General features: G+C 39.0%; 1 protein-coding gene across 4 annotated transcripts; it reads right to left on the reverse strand.

The window, feature by feature from the left end:
- Positions 1-827: 827 nt before the first annotated feature.
- On the reverse strand, positions 828-14,874 carry LOC120521829 (GTP-binding protein Di-Ras1). 4 transcript variants are annotated; one of them, XR_005632198.1, is made up of 3 exons: positions 14,568-14,872; positions 4,268-7,819; positions 828-2,338 (listed from the first exon to the last, which is right to left on the reverse strand). XR_005632198.1 is itself a non-coding variant. In XM_039743160.1 (2 exons), the coding sequence occupies exon 2, from the start codon at positions 7,804-7,806 to the stop codon at positions 7,210-7,212; it is 597 nt and encodes a 198-aa protein (XP_039599094.1). In that variant the 5' UTR covers positions 7,807-7,819; positions 14,592-14,874; the 3' UTR covers positions 3,496-7,209. The 4 variants fall into 4 exon arrangements, 2 of the variants coding, with proteins under 2 accessions (XP_039599094.1, XP_039599093.1); XR_005632197.1 differs by having other exon boundaries at positions 3,827-7,819; XM_039743160.1 differs by lacking the exon at positions 828-2,338 and having other exon boundaries at positions 3,496-7,819; positions 14,592-14,874.
- Between the last annotated feature and the right edge of the window lie 3,654 nt (positions 14,875-18,528).

Consider the following 18,528-nt stretch of genomic DNA (forward strand, 5'->3'; position numbering starts at 1 on the left):
AGCATATGGTGAATCATGAGCTATTATAATTCCACAACAAAGGGTCAATGGTCTAAATGGCTGTTCAGGTTAATCCACGTTTTGCTAATCTTGTCTCTCTTCATAGCTCCTGATTATTACTAGTAACTGGGTTCTGATACTGTGTAGCTGTTACATATAATAAAAATGTAAATGCAAAAATATTTATCCATAGTGACTTAGAAATCAATATTTATGGTGTAAATACATATTTTCCAGGATTAGAGCACTAGTAGGTTAAGTGAGTACTTCAGGGTTATGTAAGTACAATTGCATAGACTGGCATCCTGGCCTTCTTTCTCAGTGTTTTTCCTTGTACAAAGGCAAAGAAGGAGCAAATAGTGGGGCATTTCAGGTGAAGGGGGTTGGGGTGGATCAGACTGTAAAGGGAAGACATTGGGAACTTTTGGATTACTATTACATAAGGACTCAGTGCAAGGCAAATGGCCACCACCCTGTTCCAAGAAAGAGATAGACTTTATTTCTCCTTCTGCATCATTGAAGGTCAGACTGGAAAAATCCAGAACGATAAATTGCTTGAGATTGCACTGTGGAGCTTACCATACACGAAAGATAACCCTTTGAAGCCTAATATATGCTCCTTGATCTATGGAAAATTCATGAGTCCCTACCCCAATCCTTATCTCGTGCATTAAGACCTCAAAACCTATAAATTGGTTGTGTCTTCCTCACTGTAGATGAAAACCTTGCCGCTATCATGTGAAGCAGAGTCTCAGCAGTTTCCTTTTAGCTTGGCCTCCTTGAATTAGAAATCAACCCACAATCTTAGTCAACAAGCACACAACACTTCATGTTTTTTTTTTTCTTTTATTATACAAGTCATAAGTGAGCAGATTGCTGTTTAATTCATGAGATGCGTGAACACAGTATATTCGTCTAGGAAGACTATTGCTAGAGTCAAATGCTACATTTGTCTTTTGGTTAAAAAAATAAAAAATGGAGAGAAACAGAAGAAACATGAAAAAAGAAAAAAAACAGCAGTTGCTTCACAGTTGCTGTGCTGCCTGCATGCTGGCATAAGCGCATTGCGAGATAAGGTGGGGTGAGCGTGGGCTCTAAGGCTGGGCTTAGGGGTTGTGGGAGAGGACATGCAAAGGCCTCTGAGGTTGCTATAGTCTAATAGTCTAGAGGTGGGATCAAAGGGGCAGGCCCCTGGGAAGGAGCCATGTGAAGTTTTTTCCCCTGACAGAGCTACTGTCAGTTATGCAATTCTGGAATTATACACATTACTGTCAGTTTTTTTTTTTTTTTACTGAAACACTGAGAATTTGTGAACAGTTACATCAAAAATAATTTTTGTTTGGCTGTGGAACTCAAACTCAAGGTTTGAATTGTATCTATTCACAAATCCATTTTTTATTTTTTTTCTTTCTTTACAGGTTCACAGGGAAATGCAACCAAATTCAGCAGCAACAAATGTAACACAGAACCCAGCCCTGGATAGAATGCCACCTTATCCTTACTTTCTCTCATTTCAGGCCAATTTAGAGTCTCCCATTATCATTATAGGTCTGTGGGAGGAAATTAGAGTGCCCACTGTAAACCTTTGTGGACACTGGACCGATTTTCAACTGGAATGGAAACCAGGTTCCAGAAACTGTAAGGCAGCAATGTTAAACACTGTGTCTCTTTGGTTCCACAATAGAATTTTATGCCAAATTGAAATTAAGTCTGTCTTTTGGGTCAGTAGACTACCAAATATCATGCCTTTTATTTTCTATATTTAACCATGAACACTATCATAAAGTATTTTACATATCTATATACAAATTGAGAGAGGGGTCACGTGAATCAGCAGTGGAGATTAATCAAAAAGCTCAAACAATTTTGTCTTAATTATATATCTTGAAAATGTTCTATGAACAGTTTTTATTTTTGGATAGCTTTTTGTTTCAGTATGCTCTAGGCTACTGGTAATGTTTTTACAGCGAAAATCAATAATTAACGGGGTTGGCTTTGCACCACTGCATACCATTAAACAAAGTGAAAACTCTCATTGCCCACTGGTGGCATTCAAAATAAGTAAATGAAAAATTAAAAACCCTATTTAAGAAATGATAAGATATGGGTCCCTACCCAGCTCAAGAGTCCAGGGTTCAAATTCTGAAATTTGGGTGCAGTCAGTGTGAAGTTAGTATATTCCCCCTCAGTATCAATATGAATTTTCCTCCCACATCACATAAATAATTGAATTGTTTGGTATAGAATATGTGAGTGTGGCTTGTGATAGTCTGGCTCCCTATCCAGGGTTGGCTTCCACACTGTGTCCAATGCTGCTGAGACAGAAACTGGCACAAACCTGAAATAGAAAAGAAGGTAAAAAGAGTGATGAATGTTTAGATTTGGGAGTACCATTCCCTAAAAATGCATTCTTGTGATTTTTATGTGCCACTATGCCAATCAAATGGACAATAATCAAAAGCTAGAGAGGAAAACACTCATTTTGAAAAACATCAAAGCTTGGCTCATGCAACATGATCAGTTCACTAACCAATAGACTCTATTATATTATCAAATTTGAATAAGCTGACTATTAAATTCTGGGAAATGGCTCTGCAAAATCAATTATTATTTTTTTGAGAGACCAAGCAACTTGGAACTAACAAGGCTATGAACAAATCATTGTTTTGCCTGTGGTCTTGAATATTATTAAGATCAAATTCTGTGCATCCCAACCTATTGCATCAACTGGAAAAAGGTAGGAATTGTGAAAAGGGGTGGGGAAAAAAGTGATTTAACAGTGGAAAACAGCTTTACCCCTTTTAATTGCCCAGCCATAGAAAACCACACTTGGCACAGCTACCTCAACCTTTTAGATACAGAGAAGTGTATATTTATATTTCCATATTATACAATTACTATCATTTACAACAGTTGTACAGGACTGAAGGGCAGTACTGGATTGGACGCTTGCTCTACCCAAGCCCTTTATGTGGCAGCAAAGTAGCTCCGTCCAAGATCAAAACATTTTGACAGGAAAGATTAAATTCATGTGACAGAAATGTAAGGGAGTGGCTTATCTATTGATTCTTGTTGATTCCCAATGGTATGTAAACTAGGGTATGCCTAATGGCATAGGGACCAGGGGATAGCAATGCCACTTAGATTGCCCTAAGTGGTGCTGTTCATTAGAGGAACATTCTGTACAGATGGAATGCCAAAGCATTCTTCTGATTATTGCTCCTGATACAAAGAATATGGCATTCACAACTGGAAAGCCCCTTATCATGAGTACACTCCAGCAGTTTTTTTTTATCATTTTCCAGGAGAGTGGCAGACACTAAACACCAACTAAAGAACAGTTCAGACAGAGAAGTTTATTTACCCCTTGGCCAAACCCTTTCCTCAGAAAATAAGAAGAGAAGACAGTGGTCCAGCAAGGTTGTGCCAGGGGATGCCATAGTCTTGATGAAGACACCTTGTATGAATTTTAGAGGATTTGCAGTGATGCAAGTAAAGGAAAACCAATAAGTCAATATTTTATTGCTTATTCCTCAAAGAAAAATGTCCACAGGTCAATCAGAATGGGTTAAGACATATCAGAAGCATGAAAAGCTGCATTACTTTCAAAGCCGGTCTCTCAAGGCTGGGCGCTTATATTGAGACGGCCCAGCACAATGTCCAGGACTATGCTGACAACTAAAATTAATTTAGATAGGAATTTTTGTTCTGCATTAGAAGGCTGGACATGAGCTCAAAAATTGTATATAACACTTTCATGGCCAATGGCCGTGATGATCACATCAAGAGAGCTTATTGATGTGGACATGCTCCAAGCTGGACTTACCAGCTTCTCATCATGTCCCATTTGTTAAGAGAGCCACCCTGTCCACTCTCCCCATTTAGCTGCAGTGTGGGAGGAGCCTCCCAATGAAGAGGTGTTTTGTGGACCGTCGTCATAGTAACGCAGCTCTCCTGTGCCACTGTGCAGGCTGAAAGCAAAAGCAAGCAATCTGAAACATCTGTAAGAATCCAGATTTGTCATATGAAGAAAATAATAGTATTGGGCTCAGTAAATGTTACAGGCAAAAAAAATCTTTCTGCGGGGGCAGAGACAGGCACCCACTAAGTGACACTACTTTTCAAAAAACTGGTTGGTCAGTGCATGCCTATGACTCAAAAATGTCTTGTATTTCACAGGCATCACAGTGCTCTTCTACAGACATTAAATGTCACTGACCATTTAATATTAAATTTCAGATTACATCAATTTAAATGAATTTCTTACCAATGCTTGACATTCATTTAGTTGGTAACCAAGTAGCAGTCAAATAGCCATGTTTTGTGGTAGATGCAATCCTTTGGAATATCCTTGGTAACAGAAGATCACTAATTTTGTCAATGGAGGATGCAGGAAATGTTAAGGGAGGCCCCTGCACTCAATCAATGAACTGCCATAAGACGTGTCAGATGCCAGGATGGAAAACTATGAGCTCAGCAGCAAGATAGGCCTTGACATATTGGCAATAAGCAAGTTGGTGTAATAAGATATTGTACTGATACATAGACTTGTTAAATTACAACTGCCAGGATCTACCAATACCACCTGACATCAGTTAAAAATGAAAACTGGAATGTGAGCCAAACCACAGTATAATATAGAATGTGTGTGTTTGGTGAAGTGGATTTATGTTAGCCACTTCAGGGCCTCAGATGATCTGTCTGCATGGAGGTTACTTTACTAATCTGAAATGGTGCTGTCTGCGACCATTGACCCTTTATTAAGTTAACCAGCAAAATGTTACCAAAAAAGTACTTGCAAGTTTGTGCTGAATACTGGGTAGTTTCAAGTTCGATACTAATAGCAGATATTTGTGAAATGTTCACTGTATGCCTCAAGTTCTTTTGCCTCCATCATTAGCTTAGATCAGGGGTGTCAAACACAGTTCTACAATGGCTAGAGTGGCTTTAGGTTTTTTTGATCCAACTAGTCTCATAATTAGTAGTCAATTCTTGCTGTAAATTTAATTCTGTGGATTGTTATGACTCTTAACATTTCTTAAAATACATATTTTCCTTTTCTAAGAACATCATCACAATATTATGAGGAGTTTAGCAGATCTGTACTTTTTAGACTCATATTTTTTACTTTTAAATATTTCCAAAGGTTTTGTTGAAACTGGCACTTTATGATGAGAACACATAGATGCACTGCTAATAGTCCCCTTGTTATTTCAATTTAATTATTAGTTTTCTGCTGGCTGAAGAAAAAAAATTAAAGATCCAGGTTCTGACTATTTAATAGTTAAATAAGAAGTCTTAACGAGTGAGCAACATGAAATTAATCCAATGTTTTGCATATTATCAGCAATCATTGACTTATAATTAAAAATATGGTAAAACCAATGCCATCAGTCAATGTGGCCTTACAAGGACTGAGTTTGACACCCCTAGTATAGATAGATAGATAGATAGATAGATAGATAGATAGATAGATAGATAGATAGATAGATAGATAGATAAAATAATCCATTAAAGTGATTCACTTCATCCATCAAACACATCTGCATTTCTTATTCTTAATAAGAAAATAAATATAAAACATTTTTGAAACATATGCCTTAAAAAAGTAATATATATATCAATAAAAAATTGTAATTTAAAATCAAAATGTCTTTTCCTCAAGAAGCTAAAAAGAATCAAGCAGCTTTCAGCAACTTGGGAGACAAGAATAAATGTATTATTGTAATGAAAACAAATCTACTTTGGTCATTTGAGGGAAAAAAGCACTGAATTAAAACTTAATTTTAAAATGTGGCTGACTGTAAAATTTTAACAAGGTTAATTTAAAACACCAGTGAAGAGCTTGAGATGAGAATTTAGAAACGTGGTCTTAAAACACAGGTGATTTACCTGCATGCTGAATATCCATATATTAATTAATGGCACATGGACATTCAGAGCCTAACTGCTATATATAGTGCCTTTCACCATGACAGCACTTAATCTAGTACAACAAGCCAGAGTGACCACTGTGCTGCAGGTTCCAAGCTACAACTCAGTGATGATTTTCATTGGCAACATTCATTTTGAAAAGTGCTATATGTAGCAATGAAAGAAAATGTAGGTGTTAGATATATGTCATAGCTGGAAAATGAAACTTAATGAATCTGAATTCCACACTTCACATAAAAAAATGATAGACAAGTATTACAAACCCACCTCCCCTCACCCAAGAAAAAGCCATTATTTTAATCCACACTATTTTCTCCACATCAGATTCATATTTTCAGTATGTTATTTTATGTGTGATTTTACTATGCAATTTTTGCTTTTTTCTTATTTAACCTACACAATAATAGTTTATTCTTTATTATCTAAACTGTTAAAGGTTTTTTAAAATATTTTTTTATTATTTGGTGATTAAATATTTTGATTTGTTTGTTGACAAAAGTTTTTAAAAGTAATTTAATGAGTGAATTAAAATAATTTTGCCTGTTGTGAAAGTTTTTCAAATAAACATGCATTTTGAGATTTATTTTCTGGTGATTGTTTAAAATGTGCTTGCCCTTGCCAGTACTTTCCTCTTACTGTGCCTTTTTAAAATTACTATTCTGATGAATTGCTTATCTGTGTGCTTTTCTGTTGGGGGTTTATAAAAATGTGCTTTGTTGACTCTTCATCCCATAAGTTTCTCCCATCCAGTCTTTAGCTGAGAGCTCACTCCTCCTTGATTCTCTCCCCCTGCAAGAGCAGGATCAACCAAGCTGAGCCTTGACCTCCAGAGTTTGGTAACTAAGCAGCAACTTGTAACTGAAGAAAGAGGAGAGGCTGCAGGTGCGACTGGAAGACAGGAAAAGAATGATGGTGGATGAGTATAGGGAGAGGGAAGGTCCGAATTGGCCACCAGCCTTGTACCCCTGCTTTAAGCCTGTTGTATTCAGGATGTGGAGAATGGGCTCCCCAGGCACTCCTTAACTTCTGCTACTGATTGTGCTTCCAAGTTCCACCTGTGATGCACTCTTCTGTGCCACCTTCAAAGCCGGAATGATGGCCAGTGAATCAGGAGTAGTGACCCCTCATCCACAAGTTTTCAAACAGATTGAAGGAGGCCCTGGAGCCATATGCACCTTTGGGGAGTGGCCAATAGAATAGTGAGTAATGAGATGTGCATAGGACATGAGACTTGGAGCAGGTCTCCAGTGCCACCACCCTGCCCCCACCTTCCTCCTACATCACGCTGCACTTTCCCTTGATCTTGTCTGCCCGCTTCTGCTTATTGGAGCGCTTGCCATCGATGTTCAGACTCATGTTCCTTCTCTTCTCCAGATTCAACAACTCTTGGAAGAGCTCCTTGACATTGTAGTTCATCTTGGCTGAGGTTTCCATAAAGGCGCACTTCCAGAGCTGTGCCTGCGCCTCACCCTCTTTGGTCTCCACCTCTCTCTGAGTCTCATCACACTTATTGCCCACAAGCATCACAGGGATGTTCTCCACGCTTCCCTTGATCTGCAGCAACTGCTGGTAAATAGGCTTCAGCTCTTCCAGCGACTGACGGCTTGTGATGGAGTAGACCAAGATGAAGGCGTGGCCCTTGGAGATGGAGAGGCGTTGCATGGCCGGGAACTGGTGGCTGCCAGTGGTATCTGTGATCTGCAGTGTGCACACACTCTTGTCGCAGCTGATCACCTGTCTGTAGGTGTCTTCTATGGTGGGGATGTAGGTGTCCCGGAAGGTGCCCTTCACAAAGCGTAGCACCAGGGAGCTCTTTCCCACGCCGCCCGCCCCAAATACCACCACCCGGTAATCGTTGCTCTGCTCGGGCATCTTGAAGAGAGACCTGCAGAAGAACCAGAGCAGAGCATGTGAATGAAAATTAACCACAGCAGGCACACACATTGAACTTAGGATAAAGTTTCTTTTCCCACTTTGCCTTTCATGCTTTTGTACTTGTCCTGTATGAGCTTTTCTAAATGGACAATATGATTGAGCAGTAATATTGTGACTGAAATTGAGAGGGGATTGTTAGTGAGGATCTATTTTGTCATTGCACATGGTTTGAGAATGAAAGTGGACTTTTCTGGCAAGTGAGGGACAAACAGAGGTGTGAAGGATTGCAAGCTAATCACCTATGAGGTGAGAGGGGTGGTGCTACCCACCCCACACAGGTGTATGGAGAAGGGTCTTTACTGGAAGACTCACAACCTAACCCCATTTTGTACTCAAAAGTATGCAGAAATATTATTTGTGCCAAAAAAATGATTCAAGAAAACTAGAGCACCTCCTCCTCCTCCTCTCTTTCTCACACACACACTCTCTCTCTCTCCTCCCCTTCCCTATGCAATCTGCATCCTCTGACTTCTCTCTTTGGGAATTTTCCCGTTGCCTTGGTAACGGGACTGCAGGGAAAGTCCAGTGAGGAGTGTGTGCATACGTTTTGATGCATGATGAAAATGAGAGTCCCTGAAAAGTCACATAGCTTGTGTGTGTGTGTGTGTGTGTGTGTGTGTGTGTGCGTGCATGCAGTACCTTGAGGTCCCCTTGTACATGTTAACTGCCAGAATGTGTAGACAGTGAGGACATCCCGAGCAGGTTAAGAACTTTTAACAACTAAACCTTCTTTTTAAAAATAAATCTAAAATGTAAGCCTGAACTGGATGGACAGGTTAGAAAATGGATGAATACATGGATGAATGTTAATACATTTGAATTTGTCTTTGTCTGGTGCTGTAAGCCCTATCTGTAAATATAGTGAGTGTCTTCACATATAAAGGGATTGCAGGAGTGGACTCTCCTACCCAAAACTGTCAATCAGTCAGTCAATACCACATTATAGTTTTGTATGAGGAGCAAAGCAGACCATTTAGGTGCTTACTGTAAAAGGTACTATACAAAATAAACAGTCATTGATAAGTGGTGCGATGAAACAAAAATTAACACTGTTGCCTCACAGCTTTAGTGACTTTGGCTTGAACCCTGGTCTAGTCACTGTCTGCTGGGATTCTACATATTCATCTCTGACTTAACAGGTTTTATCTCTGGCTACTCCTGCTTTGTCTCACATCCTAAGGACATACCTATTAGGCAAATTGAGAGTGGGTGGGAGAGTGCTGGCATTAGGTCTGTGGTTGGTCTCCACATTGCATTTGATCCTGCCTGGACAAACTTTTCTCTCTATGATGTTAAATTGGATAAAGTCGATGGATGACTCAGAGATTAGTATTTTTTTTTTCTATGTCTTGGAAATATGGAGAGTCATGGGAACTGCTGATCCATCTATGCATTCTTACTAGACTAAACTGAAGAAGGTTTATCAAAAATGGAAATGCCACTTTTTATATTCCCCAGTATCAAATTCTCTATTCATTTTTCCAGGTCGTACAGAACGTTTCCACATCATGTCATCACAAACATATACAGATGTCTACCTTGGATGAAAAGATGGCGTATTTGAAGGTAGGAATGCATTTTTTTCAATTCTGTGGTAGCAGAATTTGGAGATTATGACTGATCTGATCAAAAGTTTTTGAATTGGGGGAAAACCAGAGAACCAGGGTTTAAATATCCCAAACAATGTCTGCAGTAGAGAATGAAGTCTTAGGCTCAAGCACCTTGAATCCATTCCTTCTGTTCCATCCAAATCCAAGGCCAATGATATTTGCTTTATATAGTGTCCTCTCCAGAGATAACTGTGTAAAATATTTTACAAAGAAATTAACTTTCAATGCAATACATAGGTGGTAAGATTATCATAAATCACATGGGTGAATGTCACAATTGTAAGTCTATATTTTCATATAGAGGTTTTCAAAGAGTCACCATTACAGGGACCCAGAGCTTTCTCCAGAACATTCCAAACAACAATTTGATGATCAAAAAATTGGTAACTCTAAGATGGCCTTATGTGAGTTTAAGGTGTGTGGTCCTGGGTTAATTTCTGCCACAATCCTGGATTAGGTTAGTTTGATGTGTTAATTTAATGTTTGCAATACCTTTTTCTTACTCAATACTGTATTACAAATTCACTCCTTCTTTAACCATGGACACGACTGGCTTTGGAATGCACACATCTGTCTCTAAAAAAATCAAGGCTAAATATAAGGATTGTCGGTATTAAAGAAAAGGACAAAGACATTCCTGGCAGCTAACTGGAATTGCAGGTGCCCAAGGGTAGGACTAGGCATGTTGAGGCTTTTCAGTGAAGCGGCTCAAGCACATGCAAATGAGGAGCAACATGCAAATAAGCTCTAATGGCTCATGTGTCTACATTTGACAAGTGAAGTATCAGACTGGAAAGGCAACAAAGTCAGTTCATTCCAGTCTGGGACAAGCCACACTAGTGCAAGAAATTCAACTTTAGCAACATAGAGGCTTTTGATGGTATGAGGCTGCTCTACTGGTTTGCACACAGCATGAAATGCCACCATCCTATAAGAATTCGCAAAACTTCTATAACATTGAAGCTGACCTTCAATAAACATGCCCCAGTAGCACAAATCACTGGAAGGGTTAAGAATAACAAATAGTGTCAGCTATGCTGCAAGTGGCAGAAGAGGTCTGGGGGCCTGCATTAATCAGTGTAGTGACTCTCCCTTTGGCTAATGACTCGAACCATTTCATGTGCTTTAAAAATACAAGTAATGACTTATATAATGACTTACACATAGGACACTATAATTAACCATCTGCTAATAGAGCATTATTGAATATAGCAACTTTCATAAGGGATCTAGACTGAAAAAGCACAAAATAACCAACATTCTATCAATTAAAGAGGACAAAGATAGAGGAGCTTGCCCATGGTGGGAGTACAGTGGATGGTGGGAGTTGGGGTTCAGAATTTGAACATGTTGCTTTAGGCTCTCAAGTTCAACTGCTTAGGTTGTAAGCTACATGATCCTATAAATATCAGACACTGAATTCATCATTAACCCTGTTTTCCATACAGTGGCTCCAGTGGTCATGCTTTGGGTAAAGCTGGTAAAAATTACTGTACAGATGAACACATAACAGTGACAGTTTATATAGCAGCCTCCAAGCTGCATCTGTAGCAATGTTAGGCAAATGTAACATAAACCATGATAAGTCACATTCACCTTGCTATACACAGGCTACATGCAACAGACCCCGTTTGTGCATGAAAAACTATGTCAAATACAATACAAGTAAACTACTCAGCACACACATACTTTATATTGGGAAATCAAATTGTAGGGTATTGAAGGTAGTGATGCACCTACAAATATAAATCACTTTTAATACCACTCAGTGCAGTCATGTCATTAACATGAAACATAGGGATCACATTTTTTCTATTGTGTTAACTGGATACCGTTCTTAAATTGGCTCAGTCTAATTCAGGGTCGTGGATACTAGAGCCCATTTGGCAGCAAAGGGCACAAGGCAGAGAACAGCCCTGGACAGGGTCCTAATCCATTAAAGGGCCTGACAAAGCATACAGCCACACTACAGCAACATTTAGAGTCACCAATTAAACTAACACAATTTTTTATGCATGTACTGTAGGAGGAAAGCCCACTCAAGTACAGGGAGAGGTTGCAGACCCCACCAGACACAGAATTCAAAGCTAGGATGCTGGATCCAGTGCCCCAATGAATGAATTAAGACATTTATATTGTTGTTACATAAATATTATCATCTTATATCTTTTAAAAATCATTATTCTGATGTTTTATTGCAATGTTTACATTGGATATCCAGTTAATTTTTTCTTTACTTTTAATTATTTTCTTTACCTTACTGTGAAGTTTAATTTTTTAACTGAATGGACTAACTTCTCCATTAGTGTCCTTAGTATACCTGAAAAAAAAACCTCAACATAGCACTCACAATTAATGGAGTACTACTGAAGATACAAGTATAAATGATCACCTGTGCTGTGCTTCGCAGTTATATCATATTGCTAAATCAAATACTCGTTTATTAAGTCAGATTTTCTATTACAAAATAAGAAGATAGATTATTAGAACCTGTCATCTTTGTCAAGAATTAAAATGTTGTTTCTTGAACCAAATCATTCTTGATCTTTGAGATAAGGGAGAGGATCTGTTTTATGTTTATATGACACAAGAAGCAACACGCATATTCTTTTTTATAAAAGAAATGTATTATTATTTGACTGATGCCTTTATCCAAGGCGACTTACAACACCTGAGATACAATTGGTTACGTTTCTTTTGTTTTCCCAACTGGAGCACGGGCAGGTGAAATGACTTGGTCAGGGTCACACAGTTTCTGTAGCAGGATTTTACCCACAACCTTTGTTTGAAAGCCAAAGCCTTGGCCACTATGCCACACTGCCTTCTTTGTCGAGTATGGGGAGAATTAAATGCATCCACTAAAGTCCGTGTCAGACGCTTGAATATATATGGGCGATTAATATTATCATCAGGATAATTATTGTCATTCTTGTCGAAGAATAATCCTTTGACAAATGTAGGTATTATGATGTTCAGGATAGAGTTAAGCTTCCAGTGTTCAATGCAGATAACAATAAAATGTTAACCGGAATAATCAATCCACCGTTACCCTTGTACTGTACACTGAAGACCTGGCAAATCATCAACACTGCGCCGCTCTGCTCCCTCTAGATGACAAAAACTCCGCTTTGCTGATTGTTCGTTTCTTCTCCCTCGCTCTCAATTTGTCATTTCGCAAACCTGAGCAAGTTTTGCCCCAGACTCCATAAGCCCAGCTGTTCATGGTAGTGCGCTTAAAGTCACATGAACGCCGCTCCCGCACCCCCACCCGCAGACACACAATCACATGACTCCTCATTGCAGTGCATTTCCCCTCTAATTATTCCAATCTCATCCCGCCTTAACCACGCAAAATCAATCCACGTAACCGGCAATTATCTGATTATTCCTTGCTAGTTCGTTCCTACACGTCTGGTTGCTGGCTCTGTTCAGGTCACAGTGAGACGTAGGCTTTACACCTTATGATCACGTGGTGGGAAAACGTTTTTGGATGAACTAAGATGCCCAACACTGTAGGCAGAACAAATTTGGATTCGATTGAACTCAAATTATTCGAATAAAGGGCCTTGCTCAGTAACTAATTCAGAATTAGCCAATAATAACAGAAAATGCGTAAAATAAACCAAAACAATTATAAGCAATGACATAAGTAAATAACCACCTATTAAATTACCGAAAGAATGAACGTTACAAGACAGAAAATTAACTGTACTATTTTTCGATTTAAAAAACTGAAATAAATCACCTAATTATAGATATATTTTTTTAAAAAAATCCATATATACCGGGCGACGCGGTGGCGCAGTTGTTATCCTCAAAACTCCAGATTAGTTTCGAACCCGGGCCCGTTAACTGCCGTGTTAGATTATTTGGCAGTTCTTAGTCGGCCTGAATGAGGATGTGGCTATGAACTCATGTGATTAGCTGGCGTCCCGTACACGTATAATGCTGTCAGGATAGGCTCCCGACAAACTGGTTAACTGGATACACAAAATACATGCAAATACCACACGCTCTTGCTTTTCTTAGCAAGCGTTTGATTTCAACTAAAGCACCAAAGCCGCCTTGTCACCACTTGAAAATGTTTCTGATACCCACTGCCGGAGTGTGCAAAATTATTTATGTGACATCATGACTGACAACACAAAAAAAAGATGAAGGTGATTCAATGAAAAGCTTGTCTACAGAACTGGACCGAAAGCGAATATTGGTTGATCGGATCTCTCTACACGTGTGATCTAAGAAGGCTGCAGAAAAGCCTTGAGTCCATCAGTATATGTGTGAATGTGAATGTGCATGTGCGTGCACAATTAGCTATGCAAGCATTCGGAAGAAGTGATACTTCTGTATCTGCATGAGTGTGAATCTATACGCGTGACTGAGTGCAGGCATGTGTGCCGGCGTATGTGACAGAAAAGCCGCGAGGGGACGAGCCGCCTCGATTCCGTATGTCCGTCTGGGTAATGCAGCAGTGGGGCAGTTAGCAGGATAATAAACGTGTAAACGTGAGTCAGTGTTTAAGCATGTGTGCATTGTAGTGTAGCTTTGATTTCAATTATACACTTACACGCGTTGACATTTTCTCACCTTCACATAATGTATCTATGAATTTATCTGAATTTTTAAATTCGAATACTGTGTCTGTGGAAAAGCAGACTTTGATCGTAATTACTAGTCCACAAAGCTGTGGGGGTTTTATCTTAATATTACTCTTGATCGTCATATCAGTTTCTGCTATAAAAGGACAGTCAATTCTATCATTACTGTTTTTGTTAATGTGCAGATTCATACCGTTATTGCTGTCCTGGGGCTTGCTGCTTGGCAGCACTCGCTCAGGTCTGCGTTACCTTCATCACGAAAACGAAAAGGGTGACTCCCCCATATAAAAGCAGCCGCAACCGGCGCTGACGGAAAAGCTCTATATTCCACTCCTTAACTGTCCTCAGTCGGAGTGCTATTGTCGTGATATTTTGCGTGTATAAAAATTGTAGGACAATGGCAATGCGTCGGGATCGTCGTCACCGTGACACACACACACACGCACACAGAGACAGACAAATATAAATATACATTCAAGTTCGCACTTACCCGCACTAACAAAACTATGCGTACCTCCTGCGCAGATCGCTGTCCTTTGTCTTCAATGTTTCTTGCTGCGATGGAAGAATCCACTCGTTAAATCATCGTTAAGGTGAGGGACCGTTGTTCTCCGGGTAGATGCCTCTCTCCGCGTCTTCTTTCTCTCTCTTTCCCTCCCTACCTCCCTCTCTCACATACACAGACAGAAGGAGGCGCGTTCTCTCTCTCTCTCTCTCTCTCTCTCTGTTTCTCTCTCAGATGGATGGAGGCGCTTCTCAATGACTCCTGACGCACACCGGATCGCACAGCTCTCTGCAGCGTTCTGCGCGCATGTATGTATGTGTGTGTGTGTGTGCGTGCGTGTGGGTATGTGGTCATTTACAAGCATACTCCTTTGTCCGCTGATGTATAAACGCTTTCCTTTTCTGGTGTGTATCGAATTACTCTCGAATTCTCATCCTCACGTGATGGACAAGATGCTCCTTTGCTATACTTAAATAGCAACGACCCGTCTTCATCAACCTAAAACCCAATGTGGGGGTTAATCACCTGAAATACCAAAAATAGGAACTTGCTTAGGCTAAGACAGACCTGACTAAAATAGTCTTCGTCCATAAAATCTAACATACATATTCATATCCTAATTTTTTAAATTACATGTGACATGGCTGGTGGTACCAGGATCAAGTCAAGCGTAGTGCTATTAATATGTTTACCTTTAACACGAAACTGGGCCAACCAGTCATTGTAAAAGTGCAAGCACTAGAGTAAAAACAGGTTGGGAATCAAATGGGATCTGAATGGAAAAGAAAAAAGATCTGCTCAAGTTTAATTCCAAGATGTTCAAACAATTCACTGAATGTAAGCACAAGTATTATACATTCATCAGGACATATTACACACACAAAAAACAGGTCTCCATAGTTGTTCAGATGATTGGAGTTTCCAGGTCCCACTGTCAGCAGCTACTGAAGACCCAAAGGAATAAGCAACCCTCAAAGGAAATGTCCAGTTGCCATGGGCATATGAACCAGTGATGTCAATGCTGCATCTATACTCAGGGCTGCTGATCACCCTAAAGGTAACTCACATGTGGGGTGGTGAATTCATAGGACGGTTCATTTTAGTCCCAAAACACCCCAATTAGCAAAACCTATACCAGAAATACTGTAATTCATTTAAAAGAAGGCTGCGTCAATGGAAATTCCAGTTAGTAAAATCTTGAGTAGAAGAAGTGAATTTCCTCCTCTTTACAGAGGAGCAGTTTTGTGATGAAGGAAGAAAAGCAAGGAGGGGCTTCTCTACTACATCATGTTTATGACATTAACAGAAAATGAACCCCTTACAGTTGGGCTAGATTATAGTGCCCACTAATGATGTCACTAAGTTTTTTATGTTATATCGTTTCAAAACACAATTAGGCTTTTTGACACTAAGTATCAGAAAATGACTAATATAAACTGAGCTAAATTTATTTCAAGTATTAAACACAAAACAATGGATTACCTAAATATTCCCCCCTTGTGTAGCCAGTTGGTTTAGGTGTCACATAATTAGTTAAACTGAAGGTTACCCATGTGTAGTGAAGAGGTTTCAGTTAATTGCAGTTTAAACACATCTGTATCTGGAAGGTCCACCTGCTTCTGAGTCAGTTCCCTTGCCAAAACCAGAATGTGAAGACTGCGATGGCACATCACAGAGTGGGAAGCTTCAGTATAGCAGTCCCTGAAAGACTTATGAGGGCAGAGGGCAAAACAAATGCAACTAAATACAAGGACATTTTAGAAGAAATCCTGTTGCAGTTTGCAATGAACTTGCCCCTTGGGAGAAGACTTCTTTTCCAGTAAGACAACAACCTTAAATATAAAGCCAAAGCTATGCAGGAATGGCATAAAACCTACATTGCTGTCTAACAACTGGAATGGCTAAAGCAGGTGCGTTTAGTACAGACTTGAAGGCACATGGAACACTTGGGCAACTAAATTTGTTTTGAATAGTTATAATAAATGTAAATAAAAAGCCTAATTAAATAAACTCTGATTCAATGTTCTAAAACAATAAAAAGTTAAAAATGTCAGAAGGGGAGTATTTTTAACTGGTCATCAAAGTAGTCACAGCCATATTTTCTCTTAACAATTATGGCTAGAGTAAAATCATTTAACAAAGAAACACTGTTCAGGTACTGGCACCTTTAATTCCTCATAAACATAATAAATATATAAAAGGATAACCAAGTAAATGTTTAGCATACATACAAATTGATAATAGCAGATATACCAACTAGATTACCAGAACATTAATACACTCCATTAAATGTGATGGCCCGTGCAAATACTTGAATCCTCTGGAGTCCACAAAACAGGATGTGAAGGAGCAATTAAATTGCTGTGTGTCTGGTTATGACTCTGCCCACAAAAAGTAAGGGACTGTGTAAAAACATAATATAGACAAGAAACTATTTTGAGCATTTTATTTGCTTTTTTTAAGCATTTCAATAAAATAATCTACAAGACTGAAAAGTCAAACCACTTCCTAAAAGCTTATACACAGAACATTTTGATTTTAGAGCAAACCCAATAAAACAGTCCCAGTGCGTATGTATATTACAGAGGAGCAACATTCCATTGTCCACATTACGGCCACTCAATGATCAAAAATACTCAAAATGAGGTGCAGGTCACGTCATTCATCTTTCGTTTCTCTAAGTGGCTCCATGTTATTTGAAATGCGCAAAAATTCAAGTAAGGTAACCATTCTGTATTTGAATTGGAACTAAATATTAAAATCTCAGTAGTAAAACAGGAAATTTGCACAGTAACTAGCACCATATTGGCACAAACACACCCATTCACCATCACTAAACAGCCACAGTAGAGAATAGCATGAGAAATGATGTGGAGATCTCCTGGGAAAAAGAGTAGCACAGTCGCCACCTAGATCAATTAGTCTGTCCACAATCAAGTAAATAACTAACTTTCCAGATGTACTTTGGGAACGCATATGGCTTTTGAGAACCAAGATGTAGTAGCCCCACTGAAAACAAAAAAGGAAAGTAAACAAAGTCTCAAGACTTTTTTCTTCAAAACTTCAATTGTACCCAATATCTACCCACAAGCAGATAAGAAAAATAGCAGCAGAGGGGGAAAGACCACCAAATTATGGAGACAGTGTGTCCTAGAAAGATAGAAGCCCAGTTCATAGCATCCCACCTAGTGCACATAGCAACAACAAGGATTCTTGATGTTTCTTTTTATTTTACCGTCTTGTTACTCTTCCAAAGCCAAAGCTTATACATGGTGATAAGGTTTCTCCTATTAAAAAATCTACTTTTGTCAGACACTGCCACCTTGTGAAAATAAAAAGTAAAACAATCCAAATTTATCTAACTGAAATAAGGTTGGTAATAAAGAGATATTTGGTTTGTAGAGGAGGATAGGGATGGGTTGTTATTTATAAAAACACTTGATCCACAATGTATATGTATTCCTAGATTTTTTTTCCTTTCCAAGGATATCATAAAAATGATCTGAAGTCTAAAAATGGATAAGTAATTCTCAGTCCTTCAGTTTTTTCTCTTCACTTTATTTCCAAGTATTTAATTAAACCAATTACTGCACAATGCACACACACACGGGTGTAAACAGAAAAAAGGTTAAATGGAGAAATGCTGGTTTCTTTTGTCATTTGCAGCCTATTGCTAATTAATGAGCAATTAAAAACCGAGACTACAGTAGTTCAGGACTAAAATGAGCGATAACGGTTCAAAATCTTAATGAGCGAGACAACTAAAATGAAGCAGAAGTGTTACTTGAGCAGTAAGTGCTTCTTATTAAGCAAATGGGTTGGAACAAAAACCTGCAGCCCTCCAGGAATGACTTTGCCCACCACTGGTCTAGCAGTACTATCAGTCTGTACTGAATTGACATTTTTTCAACCATCCATTTCTGTGTTGTTAATTTCCAAATGGATT

Source organism: Polypterus senegalus, unplaced genomic scaffold, assembly GCF_016835505.1.
Source record: "Polypterus senegalus isolate Bchr_013 unplaced genomic scaffold, ASM1683550v1 scaffold_5375, whole genome shotgun sequence".
Lineage (NCBI taxonomy): Eukaryota > Metazoa > Chordata > Cladistia > Polypteriformes > Polypteridae > Polypterus > Polypterus senegalus.

Coding starts and splice junctions, on each gene's coding strand:
- LOC120521829 (XM_039743160.1), bottom strand. CDS start 7,806: ATGCCCGAGCAGAGCAACGATTACCGGGTGGTGGTATTTGGGGCGGGC.